At 43.0% G+C, this 17,357-nt stretch overlaps 1 protein-coding gene across 2 annotated transcripts in view; it reads left to right on the top strand.

Annotated features, from left to right (window-relative positions):
- The window catches only part of KIAA0319L (KIAA0319 like), a 133,544-nt gene that overhangs the window by 45,204 nt on the left and 70,983 nt on the right, over window positions 1-17,357 (top strand). For both annotated transcript variants that reach the window (XM_083173490.1, XM_083173491.1), the window contains 2 exons: window positions 1,677-2,200; window positions 14,053-14,272. In XM_083173490.1, the coding sequence (XP_083029616.1) occupies window positions 1,677-2,200; window positions 14,053-14,272 (744 nt within the window). The remainder of the gene's footprint in view (window positions 1-1,676; window positions 2,201-14,052; window positions 14,273-17,357) is intronic.

Genomic DNA, 17,357 nt, shown 5'->3' with positions numbered 1-17,357 from the left:
ACGGTGGCTCGCTGCGCTCGCCACACTATATAAAATCAACTCCATGCGTAGTTGGATAGTAGGGGTATGAAAAAATGGGGTGCATTTAACATGGGAGCCCAGATAATACATAAGTACCGATAATATAATAATGAACCTGTATTATACAGTAATGATTGCTATCTTGCTAATTTAGTAATGACAGTTCTTTTTAACAATAAGTAAGGCAGTTCTGTCTTAATTGGTCTGTTGATCATAATAGGTATATCTGTTAATCATAACATATATATTTGCAGATCAGATGAATGTACAGTGTTAAGAATGTACATAAGCTCACGGTCTCTGTTTTTCAGTACTAGTTCTCTAACATCAATAACTGGGGCACACATAGTCTAACCTATTGTTCTATTGTCCCTGTCTAGGTCATATCCCTGCAAATACAATGTACCAGTGTCATTATGCTCTAGCAGTTCTGTCCTTTCAAATACAAACCTCACAGCTGGTCTCATTCCACAGAAGTAATGCTGAAGTCTTTCCAAATTACTTCTGTAATGTTATCAGCAATAAAGTAATCAAGAAAGTATGTTTTGCTGATAGGAATTGTAGACATTATGATTCATTATTAGCAGATATGCAAGGTTTTCCCTGGCTAGACCACACACAGAAGACCGAGCAAAGCTGTGAAGCGCCTTAAGTCCTGTTGGAGAAAGTGCGCTATATAAATTAAACTTACTAGAAATATGCATTCATTGTTATCCTCATGCACAGATTAGAACAATCCACTAGTGTCACAATGGTCATGTTATACCAAAAAAGTCCCTGCATTTTCGGGTGTGGGAAGGAGGCAGGGAGGAGGCAGGATGGCAGCGGAGGTGGGCAGGAGATGAGATCCTTGGTGCAAGCTGGGGATCAACACAGGCAGCTGACGCAGATGACCGGTCATATGGCGGGCACAGATGACCCAGCTCACTATGACAAAATAAACCATATAACATCTATACACCCCCATATACTATGCCATTTGGGGCCAATTTCACCCTATTCTGTCTGATCAGGTCAAGAAATCATGTGAAATTGGCCCAAATAGCATGTGTTTCCCATGCGCATCAGCTTGGACCTGGGGATCATACTTGCTGCACATATGATCTCCGGGTCAGACCACTTCCCGGCAGCAGGGATCAGGGATCGCATGCAATACATCGCTTGCAGAAGGGTCTCATGCAATGTATCCAGGGGAGTTGGATGCAACTTTCCCATAGGAGAAGTCGCATAGTGTTTGGGGGCCTCTAGCATTGAAGACTAACTTTGTAAAATTGAGTATCCAAATGAAACCAATTGATGATGAAATAACGAGGGAATAGCCCACACTTGTCCATGAAATAGCTTTTGAGTCAATTGTCCCATTTCTTTTGGTCCCTTAAAAAGTGGGGTGCACATATAGAAATAGTCGTTCACCTGATTTGGATATAAATACACTCAAATTAAAGCTGAAAGTCTGCAGTTAAAGCACATCTTGTTTGGTTCATTTCAAACCCATTCTGGTGGTGTATGGAGCCCAAAATATGAGATATGTGTCAATGTCCCAATATTTATGGACCTGACTGTATGTATATGTGTGTGTGTGTGTGTATATGTGTTGCTAGTCATTGGCAAGAGTTACTATTTAAGTAAGTAATGTTCTCTCCCTTTTTTCATAGATACCATCCAAACCAGTTCTGTGTGTCAGGGAGGTAGAATTCGGTTTGGTTATGCATTGAGGACTAGGAATGATAGCCACTACCTGAAGGTTGCTGATGGTGTCCAGTCAGTTCACTCCTGCCATGATTCCTGCTGTCAGAGACACTCCTGTAATGTGTTCTGGTTGCTGGGAGACACTTGCATCCTTGCTGACTGTAGGACTCATAAGGGGTGTTCAACAATGAAGATGAACTCTTCTGACTCCCTAGTAGTGTTTTTAAATCGGGAGCACACAACATGGACTGCGTTTTACCATATGCCACACATCGCTACACAGGATCAGCATCACTTTGGGGACTCGCCAAGGCAGTGGTGGAGAAAAGAAGGACCATCAAGGGTTAAAAGACAAGTAGTTGAGACCGAGGATGCAAAACATGAAAAAGAGCCACAAGTTTCAGCCAAACCATTATCAGAACAAGAGCCTATTTCAGCAAGAAACCACCAGACCAACTCAAAGAGTTTAGGAGTGAACCCAATTGCTGAGGTAAGTTACTGCTTAGAGGAAATATGTTTATAAGGAGACCTATTATGCTAAGGTACACTGCCCATGCATTTTTTAAAGAGCGCTATCCAATATCCACTTAAATTGTAATTGTTTATGAAAATACTAATAATGTAGCCAATGTACTATATGCAACCCCTACCTCAATTTGCCGCTTCTGGCTTGCAAGCATATCTCTGACATACTTGTCTTATTCTGGAAAGTATTTTCAATGAGATCGTAGCTGCCAATGGAATGTTCCAGCGGGAAGTGTGTTGTGCCGTTGAGGTGCCAGATGACGTCCTGACAATCTGGATTAAAAATGGTCAGTATACCAACATTGGAATCATGACAGAGACTGTTCTTACTTGTGGGGGTCCAAGACCCCTATAGAAGGAGTATACAGCAATCAAGCCCACAGTGTACCGAGCTCAGCAAGAGGCTTCTCTGCGCTCGCACCACTATTGGAGTATCGTGGTAGGGATTCCTATGTCGGTATAATGACCATCGGAGCCACTTACCCTACCCGCGATGTTGAGGGTGTTTATCATGCACTGTCCAAAAGGTGTGTCTAGCTCCACCTATGGGCCATTATGAGCTGTGTACTAAGCACAGCATGCTGCCATAAGGGATTTGTATACCCCCCACTCCACACATTCACTCACTACTAATACCACACAGTGCCCCTCATTCCTCTACACCCACACGCATGTAAATAATACAAATACCTCATAGTGCTCATCATACCCCTGTATTATGTGAGTGAAGTATGAGCAGTGATGATTTCCTAAATCCTTCTATTAGAGGGAGAGGGGACAGTGAAGCTGATGCCAAACTATCCCTGCATCACAGCTACTGCAGTACCAATTTTGGCTTTCGTGTGCACTGTAGAACACTACCATTCTTCTCACTCAAATTGTCACTCTTACTAAAATTGTGACTGCAAAGCTCCCTTATATCTAAAGATTAATGTTTCATGTACCTAAATCTTCCTTGACAAATGCGCTATGTTATTGTAAAAACCCAAATCAAAATCTGTCCAGTCCCTGAACAAACATGGGTGGACAGCGGGGTCCGGGCAGCGGAAGCTGGGAGTTAGCTTATAGTGGTATTTGCCGGGCAGCGTGGCAGGAAACGCTGCTGAATTTGAAAACCTATTTTGAAAAGACTGGCCGGATGCTGATTGGCTGAATTCTCTTTAAAAAAAAATAATACAAAAAACAAAAGCAGCAGCGCTTCCCGCCCTGCCGCCTGGGAAATACCGGTACAATTCCCTAAACACTCTGCCTGGACGCTGCTGCCCGGACCCCACTGACACACAATACACTCAGCATTTACCCAAAGTGCCTGAGACACTTCTTGCTATCTAAAAGTGCCCAGACCCCACTGCCTGAACGCCGCTGCTGCACATAGGTGTGTGCCAGTGGTGCTTCACTGCTGGCACACACCTTTCAGATTGGACAGACACATCGCGGGTGCTAAAAAGCACTGGGTCCAATCCGATTGATTTATTGTGCAGCCCATCCAACCTCCACACTCCGACCTGATGCGCACAGGACCGCATATCTGGTTGGAGGGGATGTCAAACACATCTGTTTTGTTGTGATTTCTTGGAAATCGGCCCAAATTGGACAAGTGTATGGGGGCACCTTTAAACAGAGTAGTATTACATTTATAATGTGTTTTATTAAAAACAATTTTAATATAGGAATAATATAGGAATTGAAATCTGAAGTTGAAGTAGGTAATGTTCAAGTTGTACACAACATTAGAAGTGACAAAACCTGACACATTTCATCTCCTAGAGACTTCAGGGATAAAATCACCATGAATTTCTCTGGCTATCATATGTCACATTAGCAAACAGGATGTGGGTGCAAGCCCAATATACACACACAGAATGGGTCCAATCTTAATATTGTAATTGAGTATATTCAACCTTAATGACCTTTACACAGGATACCCTGATATAAACAGGTATTAATACAGGCCCCACCATCGTCTTACCTCACTATTTTATTTGATGGCTTACATTTACTTTCCTACTAAACTAAAAATCTATTCTGAGATTACATCATGAACAGCTTCGTATTTAATTTTTAATTGGAAAGTGACTTTTTCCTGGAGAGGTGGTGGAACTCACTCCCCCCTTCACCATCCCCCCCCCCCCCCCCCCTTCATATGTCACAGCCATAGGGTGTGTGCTAGGGTGTTTGGCGCCCCCTGCATGCTTTAAATTTATGGCCGAACCCAGTGGTTCCCAAACTTTTTTGCATCACGGCATGCTAGATTATCAGAATATTTGTCAGGGCACCCCTAGGTGCAAAGTTTGCTACCGAAAATTTCAGAAAACAATGCTAAATTAAATAAGTTGTGCTTATATGTCATCCTTAGGTCCAGTTATGTGTTGAGGGACAGAATTCACTTCTATTTATCCACATATTTAAAAACTAGAAGCCACAAGCACTGACTTTGTCTATTACATTGACCATAAATAATTTTAATCGGTTCTGGACAACCAAACCGAGGCACCCCTGCAAGTGCTCTGAGGCACCCCTGGGAGCTTAGGCGCACAGTTTGGGAACCACTGGCCTATCCCATACACCTATGTAAAGAATAATATGGGTGACATAATACCACCTGTTATTCAAATGATGCCCCACAGTACAAAACAACCCAACACATAATAAAAATTTAACCGTGCACGCTGAAAAATTTAGGGCATGGCCGAGTGATTATGCACACCGTGCCAGCAATGTATATATTACTGGCTTAAAAAAGAAAACCTTGGTGGCCAGTGTATGCTCCGTGTGGAGCTTGGTGGAGGGGGCAGGGTGTGAGGAGGCTGTGTGGATTGGTGGCGGAGCACAGCTCCATATGGAGGCGGGCAGACGGCTGGCCGAGGTGAGTATGCACCGTCTCTAGTGGGGGAGGAGGCGGGGGGGGGGGCAGGGGGAGGGAGCAGTCTCTCATATTTCAGCACACCTGCAATGCAAACCTAGCTATGATGGCTCAACTATGTTAACTTAACCCTTTTAGTGCCAAGTGACTTTGTCAAAATATGAATTTATATAACAAATTTGACCGACACTGGCATTTTTAGTGGATAATTTGCAAATCTCTCACAGAGATTTTGGCACTCAAAGGGTTAATATATAGCCACGATACTACAATTTCTAAGGTTAAAATTGTCATTTTTTGCCCTAGGTACGGCATAATAAATAGTCCCTTACTTACTGTGTTATTAAAATATGTATGTTAATAGAACACAAAGAAGATAGAACTGCGCATCCAATGTGGAGTTACAGTAATAAGTAATATAATTTAATAAAATACAGTTAATAATCACATTAATACAATATAAAATATAATAAAAAAAAAGGGAAAAACAAACAACCGGTTGTATGTAGAAATTATATATAAAACTGCGTTAGTAGTTAGATAGTAGTTTTGGAATTCTTATGGCATCTGTAGCTTAAGCAAGCAATATTAAAAGCAGCTCCTACACATTGCCCAGATTAGTGCTGGGATTAGTAGGCATAGAAATATGCAGTGTCCATTAGTTGTTATTAAATGTCTCAGTTTCTGTATCCCAATTAGTTGTACTTTATCGTCCTTTTTTTAATGTCTGGCCAGACAATTATAAATGGTACCTACAGTTGATCACGGACTGCTGTATTCCTGGTCTCTGGTCTCCCAGTTGCTGGTGCCAATTAGCCAAATATGCAACTTTATCCAGAGTGATCTCAAGAGAACTGGTCGTGTCAGCTGTGATGGTATAAAGCAAGGTCTCTTTCTCACGCAATGCTGATAAGGAAGGATATCTTAAGCATTTCCCCGCCTGCTCCTGGCTGTCAGCGGCTTCCTCAGAGAGATTTGTGTAGCAAGAGCATGCTGCCATGTCTGTGATTATATATAGCAAATCTTCAACCTGGATGTGTCTCCGGTTGCTGGCCAAGATGGTCGCTACTTTTGAGACTTTACAAGTAGCTTGGTTCCACTCCAGGAGGTTTCAGTGGAACATTCTCAGGAGTTGGTCTGGCGATCCGAGGTCTCATTTTGTCTCAGGAGGCTTGTCTGTCCCTTCAGTGGTGGTTGGACTCGGACAACCTTTTAAGGGAAGGTCGCTGTTGGCCTGGTCTTGGGTGAAAGTGTCCACAGATGCAAGTCTCCAGGGTTGAGGTACGGTGACCATGCACTTCAGGGTCTATGGTCTCCTGCAGAGTCTGTCCTTCTGATAAATGTGCTGGCACTTTGTGTGATTTTGACGGCGTTCCAGGAGGCTTAGACAGCTTTGGCCAGCTTTCCAGTTTTGATTCAGTCCAACAACGCCACAGCGGTGGCTTACATGAACCATCAAGGAGGCACTCGCAACTGGATGGCTGTGTTTGAGGTAATGGAGATTCTGCTTTGGGCGTAAAATTATGTTCTGGCTCTTTCTCTGGTCTTTTTTCTGGGACCCGGAATGTGGAGGCGGATTTCCTGAACAGAACTCTGTTGTTAGCAGGGGAGTGGTCCCTGCATTCGGAAGTCTTTCAGGACTTGGTGGTTCGCTGGGGAATTCCAGAGGTGGATCTTATGGCTTCCCGGCACACTTGCAAGGTGTCCCGGTTCTGTTTTCGAATCAGGGACCCCAGGGCCTGGGCAGTGGATGCCATGACATTCCTTTGGACTTTCAGACTGGCTTATGTGTTCCCTTTATTTCCCATGTTGGCACATGTGCTGAAGAGGGTGAAGGCTCAGAGGGTACCGGTTATCCTGCTCGCTCCCGATTGGCTTTGGAGGTCCTGGTACTTGGACATTCTCAGGTTGTCGGCAGAACCGGCTTGGCGTCTACCTCTATGTCTGGACTTGTTGCAGCAGGGCCCGTTCCTTCATCAGGTCCTAGCTCCGTTTGCTTTGATGGCGTGGGGTTTGAAACCTCCTTGCTAAGCTAGAGGAGTTTCTCCAAGGCGGTAGTCCAGAAGATGTTGCAGGCTCGCAAGACTGTTTATTCTAGGAACTACCACAGGGTCTGGAATACATTCACTGGTGTGAGCACCAGAAAGTTCACACTTCCCATTTTATATTGTCTCAAGGATGGTCATATGGTGGATCTGAGTCTTAAGTTCTTAAAGGTCTAGATCTCGGCCATGTCCATTTATTTTCAGAAGAGAGTTGGGTACTTGTGTACTAGCACGGCGCCCACGATATTTGGTTGCACGACATATAATCGCATCGCATGGCATACACCCGATGCACTGCGATTTAAAATTGTATAAGCCCCCTATACATGTTTAATTGTATAAGCACCCTAATCGGGGCTTACAATGTTAAATGCACCCCCACGCCACCCCTACTATGAACCCGAAGCGTGGCGAGTGCAGCGAGCCCACGTCTTACGACCTTTTCATACCCCCACTATCCACGTCGGCGTGGAGTTCATATTATATAGTGTGGCGAGCTCAGCGAGCCACCGAGTCGGAAGCGTGACGAGCGCATGCGTATTACTTTTACATGTATTCCGCGTCCCCGCGCGGGGCTCGCCACGCTTCGGGCTTGGTGGCTCACTGCGCTTGCCACGCTATATAAGATCAACTGCAAGCGGACGTGGATAGTGGGGGTATGAAAAGGTCGTAGGACGCGTACCACCGCCGCTCGCCAAGCTTCGGGTTGGTGCTGATAGTGGGGGTGCCGTTGTGGGTGCTTTTAACATATTAAGCACCCAACACGTTTAATTAACTTATAGGGGATACTTTTAACATGGGAAAACCCATTAGGGTGCTTATACAATTTAAAATCGCATACCATTGTATATGCGATAGAATGGCATACAATGCCATACAATAGGATGGTATACAATTTAAAATTGTATAACATGCCTTATGGTCTGCGATGCGATGGGCGCCGTGCTAGTACACAAGTACCGAGAGTTGCCTTCATGCTGGAGGTGCAGACTTTTTTGCAGGGCATGGTTTGTATCAAGCCGCCCTTCCGCTCACCTGTGGCTCCGTGGGATTTGACGTTGGTTCTCTTGGTACTGCGTCTTAAAATACAGCATAGGTACCTTGGCTCCTTTGGACCCACTACATCCCATGGTTAGCTGTGCCTCCAAGATGGACTCATAGAAAGGGATCCGAACAGTAAGTTCTTACAAAAATCCCTTTTTAATTTCAAAAGAAAGGATATCGAGAAAACTCTCCCATGAAAGAAATAAAATAATAATTCAAAGATGGCACCTTCTGCTGTGACTGGATGCTGCAGTGTGACCTTATCCTTCAGTACTCAGCTCCTGTCACTAAGAAGGAGCTGGCAGCACAAGGGGAGTCTTCGTGGATGCTGAGAAAGCTACGGTAGTGAAGCTTCTTGCAAGGCCATTCCCCTTGTGATGTCAGCGGTTAACCCTTTGAGTTCCAAGTGTCAAAATTGGTGTCAAAATTGCCAAGCAAACATTTGTATTAGTCACAATGACCTGTAATGTTTACCATATATAGGAAATATAATCTTTTTTACACATTTTTAATTTGAATTTATATAACACGTGACACTGGCCTTTTTAGCAGATGTTTTGAACATCTCTCATAGATATGTTGGCACTTAAAAGGTTAACCTTCCCGCAAAGCTGTACCCCCTTGGTGGGTGCACACAGAAGGCTCTTGGTTGTACCTGGTATCACAGAACCCAATGTAGTCACTGAGAAGGAGGAGCAACATGGATCCATTGATATCTCTCAGATTATTTAAATATCATATCTTCTTCCATATAATTTATTTTAAACATATTTCTTTCCTTGTAGAGCTTTAATGAGGTGATAATACTGCCTATATTTTTATCACTTTCTATTTCCTCCGTATGGGACACTGGAGTTGTAGAATCATGTTTGGGTATAGATGGGTGATTAGGGTGCTGGTACCTTAAATTTAAAGTGTGTTGCAGGCTCCTTCCCATCTATACTTCTCCCCTAGACCAGTTTTAGAAAAAGTGCCCGGAAGAAATGGATGCTTCTCTGGACTCTCCCAAGGTTTTTATTCATTTTTCTGTATTATTTTCTTTGTTTTGCACATTTTCCTACATTCAGCAAAGGCTGACTGTGGAGTTCGGTGCCTGGGTCCTGCTGGAGCCCTCAGCCCGCCACCTCCAGCAGCAAGGCTGAAGGCTCTGAACAACAGCTTCAGCAGGTACTGTCTCTCCCTCTCAGGTGGCTATTTAAAAAGTACTTTAGCACCATTACAGGCAGATGTGGCATAGAGGCAAAGCTTAGTCCCATCCTCTACTCCTTGGCAGTCATTTAACACAGGACATAGTGGCTTTCTTAAGCTAGGGATAGCATTGGTGCAGTCACCATCAATGGTTCATCAATGGTTGTCATCGATGGCAATACTGCAACCAGTCATCAATAGTAACAAACTATGTGATGTATAATCATCCATTTTCGTTGACTAAGTGGTCCGTGGATTTCAAATCATCGATGGCCATCCTTATCTTAAGTCAGGCTGCACTGCTGCTGGGGATAAATGGTTCACACAGACGGCTGCTGCTGCTTCATGCTGCTCCCAGGGCACCCTTTAAACCAGGTTTTGTCCTTGTCATAGACATTTGCATTTGGTTTTGGGTGCTGTGATAGATGGGCCCTAATTACTGTGTGAAAGTGTGAGAATGACGGGCAAAGCTGCTGTATCCAATTTCTCTCAGAAGCTTTCTCTTTGCAATGGCTGTAAAGTTTAATTTATGCAGAACCCTGGTGAGGTATCACTATATTGTGGTACTTGTGGGGAATCTTCCTCACCCCTGCCCCTACAAGGGAGGAGGATATGCCTGCATGAGTATCCACTTTGACTGACAACATGTCAGATTTCTTTTTAGAACACAGCTGCTAGGAAGACCAGAGAGGAAAGCATGGCCCCTCTAGCACAGACCTTGGCTCTGGCTGTGGGAAAGTCAGTGATGGGTTCAGCCAGAAAGGATACTTCTGTTGCCTTTGATACGCTCAAAAAAGCATCATTTGCCCACAGTTTTGCAATCTGATGTATTCCCCCTTTAGAGGAGGATGAATTCTTTCAGGGCTCTGATGAAGAGCCTCCTATGTCACAGGGCATAGATGCTCTTATGCAGGCTGTGGGCCAAGTTTTACTGGTCCCAGACTTTGTCTCATGACCTTCTTTTTTGGGAGAAAGTCAAGATCCTCGTTCACACTTCCCGAGCAGCTGGATGAGCAATAATTGGTGGCATTGACACACCTGGATAAGAAATTTTAGATTCCTACGAGAATTCTCTTTCTACCTATACCCTTTTCCAACATAAAAGAAACAGAAATGGGAAACTCCACTTACAGTGGACCCATTGGTTACTCGTTTAACCAAGAATACCCAGTCCCAGGATCGACTACTTTGAAGGAAACTTCTGACAAGAAATTAGAGAATACTTGGAAGTCTGTTTATTCAGCAGTGGGCTTTGCTCTGTGTTGTTAGATATAGATGTGGAAACTTGGGCAGAACAGCTGTCCGCTGGTCTTTAGAGTGGGCAGGACAGAGCTGAGTTAGTGATCTTAGCAGAACACATCAGAGAATCAGACATCTATCTGCGGGAGGCTTCCAGAGATGTGGTGGTACTGAACTCAGGATTTCAGCTATATCAGCAAGATGAGCACAATGGCTACAACAGTGGCAGTCTGATATTGAATCCAAACAAGGAGTAGAAGCTCTATCAATTACAGGTAAAGCTCTGTTTGGGCTTGAGCTGGACAAGTTGTTATCTCAGGTTACAATAGGTAAATTATTGTTCCTATTATCAGCAACCCCACCTCTACGTTGAGAGACCTATACAGGGCTGTCCTTTCAGATGCCATCCCGGTTTTGAAGAAGGCCAGGGGCACTTCCACCTTCTCAGCTAGGGGATCCAGAGGCCATGGAATGACTTCTCCCTCAGCCTCTCATATGGATCCCAAGCTTGTATCTAAATCCTCGGCATGACGGGCATCCCTCTCACCTGGGGGACCAGAGGGTGGGAGCGGATCCCATGGTTTTCAGGTCTGCTTGGGACCAGACCTGTCAAGACACTTGGGTCAAGGACCTCATTGCCCACATGTACACACCGGGATTGGAAACCCAACCTCCACACCATTTATTTGCCTCTGGTTTACCAGTTTGAGCAGAAAGGAGATAAGTTCTATAGGTGCCATCACCCAACTACTGGTGCCAAGAATTCTGGTTCCCACCCCTCTGCATCAAAGGAACCAAGGTTTCTATTCCAATGTGTTTGTTGTCCATAAACCAGACGATTTGGACAATCTAATCCGATTTGGTCAATCTAATCTTGAACTTGAAATCCCTGAATTTTTTCTGAAGGTTTTCCAGTTCAAGAATCCCTCCATTCGATGATTGCAGGTCTTAAGCTTTGGAGAGAGCTGCAACTGCAAAATAACAGAAGCCGGTTGGTTAGTACTTTCTCTGTTCTCTCTCTCTCTCTCTCTCTCTCTCTCTCTCTCTCTCTCTCTCTCTCTCTCTCCTCCCCCCACACCCCACAGGCACATATAATGAATGCAATCGGCATTGGGCATTGTGTATCAGAAACCTTGCAAACTGTTGCAAGCAGTCATTCCACTAATTAGCATTTTGCTTCAGGGAAAACCGCTTTTTAGGTAAAGAAACAGAATTAATATTACCGTTTAGATAGTATCTTCTGTATTGACACATACAGTAATAGGCACACCTCTGTTTCTGAAAATATGTACTACCTGATGCAGGATAGAGCAAATCTTCCTCTGAGGACAATGCCAGTGTACAGTTTATTGTGTTTTAAAATATGATTCCTTATGCAATGCATCCTACTCTAATATATTTAAATTGAAAACATAAAATATATTTATCCATTAGTGAAGTTTCACGTTTTTATTTTTTCTTCTGCTTAGATTGGATTTTTCACTAATTTAACATTTTGATTTAGCTGTTTATTTTATCTCTTTTTGCTCATAATTTAGCCAATTTATAATATCATTAAACACAGCTTATTATTTTACTTATGTGAATTGTGTTGTGTTATTCCAAAGCCTAGATTAATATAATAGTCAATATCGTTGCATACTTTCCACATTATATATCCTCTAGTACTAAAATGTTCTAACTTCTGTATCTGTTGGTCTGCAGTTCTTGTTCAACAAGTATCTTACCAGCCACATATCTCCTAGCCACATTTTTCTGCTTGTATATTTCTTAAGAAAGTGCTGTGATAAAAATCAGCTTTCAATCTATTGCTTTAAAAACTATTCAATCTATATTACCCTTTTCAGACCAAATAGCCCCAAAATCCCTGGTTTTACAGAAAAGCTAATTATTCAATTAGGTTAAAAATTTCTACCCAGTCATTTGAGAATTAACACAGGCACTTCTGTATGAAAGGGTAAACCCCGGTCTTAATTCTTGTGTCTCCAACCCTGCTTTTTTCCTGTTTCGGACACCCGGCTATATGACCCGGGTTGATTCTTTCACGTGATGAACGTCAAATTACTGAGTAGAAATGTTTAATCTGTGTGAAAGGGGTATAACTGACCGTATACTGGTCAATGATACACAAAAATGCAGGTTGCTTGAATCAATTTATTGATACAGGTGCAATTCAAGAACCAATCTAGACAAGAAATAAAACACAATTACCCCAGAACTTTATAATGGTCCAGTCAATAGATATACATTTTATATGGTAGAGTTCTCCGTATATTTTGTTATGCTACATGAAAATACTGTGTGCATTTATATATTTATAAATTCACAGTTATCTCACCTAGAGGAACCCCAGGATCCTGCAACATGGTACTATAGGATCAGCTACCTTCAACCACCTCCCACACATACCAGAACAGTGATACACAAATATGTCAATTTGTTCAAATATGTTTATTGTTGCACTGAAGGTGCATGCAAGGGAGAGCCTAACACAAAATTCCCCAAGCACACTATTGTGAATCAGTAAAGATATTTACATTCTATATGAGCGTATTTATACTGTGATCTCAGTTACATATATTTGCAAAGAAACTGGTCATATACTGATCAGCTCACTACCTGTCACCATGGTGAGGACACATGACTTCCTGCATGCATTTGGGGCTGTTAGCACAGTCACTGCGCACATAGGGACTAATGCTGAATGTATGCCTCTCCACATATCTTGTGTGTTTGCACACTGAGTACCAAATCTGAGCTCATACCCCATGTATGCCTGATTTATTTTCAACTCTGCATCATGACCATAGTCTTTATATACCTGCATCCAATTTCGAATTACTCTTAGCCATAAAGATTATTTTCGGCATCAAATACTGTTTTGGTTCAGGCTCTGATCAAGGGGATCCAGTTTACTAAATAGGAATCCATGTTCTTCTGGCCATACAGAATTACCCAGACCTCTTCTGTGGTCTCTTTAATAAATGTAATGCCAAGACAACAATGCATGCAAATGGTGATCACTATCTTCAGACTTCATTAACACTCCCTAATATTGGACCTTATTAAGGAATGTTAATGGGAGTCTGAAGATAGTGATCACCATTGGTTCTACTCATTTGGCTCTCTGGCCATATGTGAGCAGTATAAGACAGTTTAGGTACGGTACTATTTTCTTTGAAAAGCTGACTGTACTGTAGCTTTAATTGCAGCAAATAACATGGTTACATATGATGTCAAACATCCCAGCTCCTATGGGGACATTGTTTTGTGTACAGTTGTTTTAATTGTGTATCAACTTTTAATTTAGTGCCCATCTTATTTCTGTATGTGCAATAGTGCAAAGCACTATCGTGTGTATACCATGTATGAAACACTTTACAGTGATACATCCTCAATCAGTTCCACATTAAATCTCTGCCCATCTTATTCTTCCAGACACCTACACCATCTTCAATCCCATCTGCTATGCCACCATCTGATAACTCCGTTACAACAAGACCATCAACTGATGCTACAAACTCGCTGCCATTTGACAGTGTACCAGCTACAAATGGAGAAAATGCCAGTATAGTCACATTGGCACCAATTATAATTCATGGCAACACAAGCACACATCCGACCCCAGCACCTACCAGTACGAGCACTACATCTCCAGGTAATGTTCTGTGTTTGCATAAAGTGGCACTTACATAATACACACACACACACAAATTGTACATCTAGACCTAGGGTAGCCCACTCCAGTCCTCGAGAGCTACCAACAGTTAATGTTTTCCATATCTCCTCACAGTATCACAAGTGAAGTAATTAGCTCCAGCTAGGTTGTTTGGAAAATGTGAACTGTTGGTAGCTCTCGAGGACTGGAGTTGGCTACCACTGATCTAGACCATACCATAAGAACCTTAAAAAGTTAATGTTTATGTATTGTGTGGAATAACACATGGTGCAGATGCAAACTCCATATTATTAATCAATAATAGAGGTTCTTGGTATATTAATTGGCCAAGAAATATTTGCCCACCAACCAGCTTCACGGTGACCTCATTTCTGGTGGGTCCCTAATACTACGTTTGAATCTGGGGCGCGGAACCCCAAAAAGGTTGGCATAGGCCAGTCACCCCAGGGCAGCACACAAGTGAAAAACTAAGCTAAAGGTGTATTAATAAGAAAGAAGATTCTTTCTTATTAATACACCTTTAGCTTAGTTTTTTAGACCAGTCGGGATTTTGACCATCCAGATTTTGACTGCATCCCATCTGCAGGGAGCACGGTACCCAGACTACTGTGGCCATTTTAGACATCATTTCCCATAATTAGCTGTTGATTCAAAACTTCCTGCAATGTCCAGTCAATGCCTTTTCTGTTAATCAGATGGATCATGACCATAATTTGGTGCTAAATAAGTACAAAAAGTGGGTAGTCCCACTACCCTCACTGCGCCCTGAGCTGCAATAAGAAACAATACCAAGAAGGGGAAAGTTCAACCCGGTAGAATCCTTGGAGCAAATATGTGTAATTTGGCCACTCTGCCTGTGTGTCCTGGTCATGTGTACAGAGTTGTAACAAAAATAACCTGCGGATTCATAAATTATATTTTGTAGTGTTTTTCTTTCTTCAAGACAGATAGCTTTTCATGTATTGCTAGGGACTGCATAAACAGGTACACTATTTCTGTGGGACGCAAGATCCACAAAGCTTCCACCACCTGGTACTGCCACTACTATTTCCACACATCCATGGTATATGTCCTATATTAATTGGGGTCAAGAGCCAAACTAGATTTGTTAATGTTTTTTTATGCAGATTTGTCAGTACAGTAAGGGGTAGTTTTCTTCCATTAAGCGTGTCATTTTCAGCATTGATAATGTGTCTCCACAAGCATTTCCCTATGTTTAATGTAATCTTTTCTGCTGTATCTACACTTTAAGAATTAACGATTTCAGTGTCCACATTAGACTTTGCACTGGCACAGAAGTGGGTGCAGCCAGGAAAGCATTGTCAGCAGCTTAGACTAATGTACCTGGAGGTATTAGACACTTATAGGTTAGAAATATGACAAAATATATCTAGAGGGTTTTCCTTAGCATTCAGCATTGTTGGAGATGGGGAAGCCTCTAGCTTGTACAATGAAGCCCTTGTTTGTTCCAGTCTTCCTAGGGACTGATTTCCTATGTCACTGGCCAGGAGGCACCCTTGCAGCCTATAATTACTATTCAGGATCTACTTTTATTGTCTCCTGTCCCTTGTGTACTATTCATTGTCCTCATGAAAGACTTTCTTTTTTTTTTCCCTTACCCATTATTCAAACAAAGTATTCCCCTGCCCCTTCAATGATTGTATTGCCAAACCACAAATTAAAATCATCTAGTAAGCATTTTTCTCATTTATATTTGCACTTTCTTTTTAATTTCCTCTCCCCCTGTTTCTCATGAGATCTCATAGAAGTTTTCTAAATGCATTCTTTGTTCTTTTGACCAAAGTCCCATAACCAAAATGTGCTTGTGTTGACGTTTTATCTATGTCAACCTCTAGCGCATGTAGACCATTTGGTGTCCACCTATTGACTGTCTATTTAGATACTATGTACCTATCTATCTATCTATATATGGTACTTGTGTATTTTGACGGCGCCCACAAAATCGGCCGCAAATCGTATGGAAAAATCGGATGCGATTTTGCGGCCGATTTTCGACCGATTTTTCACTTTTTCCGGCCAATTTGCATGCTGTTCCATTTTTGCACACCTTGCACACCCCCGAATACCATCGTAGTGCATTGCATGCAATATAGTGGCATGTGATGCATGCCATGCGATGCATGTGAAGCGATTCGATTTGTAATTGTACAATCACCCTGATGGGTGCTTACAATGTCAAATGCACCGCCATTGTTAACGCCACCCCCACTATCAACGCCAACCCGAAGCGTGGCGAGCGGCGGCGGTACGCGACCTCCGACCTTTTCATACCCCCACTATCCACGTCGGAGTGGAGTTGATTTTAGATAGTGTGGCGAGCGGTGGCAGAATACATGTAAAGTAATCCGCGTCCCCGCGCGGGGCTCGCTGCGCTCGCCACGCTTCGGGCTCGGTGGCTCGCTGCGCTCGCCACACTATCTAAAATCAACTCCACGCTGACGTGGATAGTGGGGGTATGAAAAGGTCGGAGAACGCGTACCGCCGCCCCTCGCGGGCTCGCTGCGCTCGCCACGCTTCGGGTTGGCGTTGATAGTGGGGGTGGCGTTAACAATGGGGGTGCATTTAACATTGCGAATCACATTACATCGCATGCCACTTGCTGGCATGCGTTGCTATGCGATATTTAATAGAACAATCAGGGGCATTTTCCCGAAAATCACATCGCATACCTGGGGGTGTGCAAGGATGGAATAACATGCAAATCATCAGGAAATGGCCGAAAATCGGACGCAAAATCGCATCGCAGATCAAATCGGCAGAAAATCGGCCGCAAATCGGCCGATAAATCGGATGCGATATCTGATGCGATTTGGATGAAATCGGGCGCCGTTATAATACACAAGTACCCTATATATCTATCTCTGTAGTGTTTGGAGTAGGCTGTTCTAGGGCAGAATGCCATATTAGCACCTTTCCACCCTGCAGAGCTGCTTTTTTATCTGTGATGTGCCTCCCATTAGTAGTAAGTACAGGGACCAGGTGCCTAATAAGAAAGACCTCTCTCCTCTCTATCATTAATTAAGGCTAGGCAAAGTATTTTGGT

Source organism: Crinia signifera, chromosome 2 (genome assembly GCF_055691185.1).
Source record: "Crinia signifera chromosome 2, ASM5569118v1, whole genome shotgun sequence".
NCBI lineage: Eukaryota > Metazoa > Chordata > Amphibia > Anura > Myobatrachidae > Crinia > Crinia signifera.
This window is presented reverse-complemented; position numbering and strand designations above follow the sequence as displayed.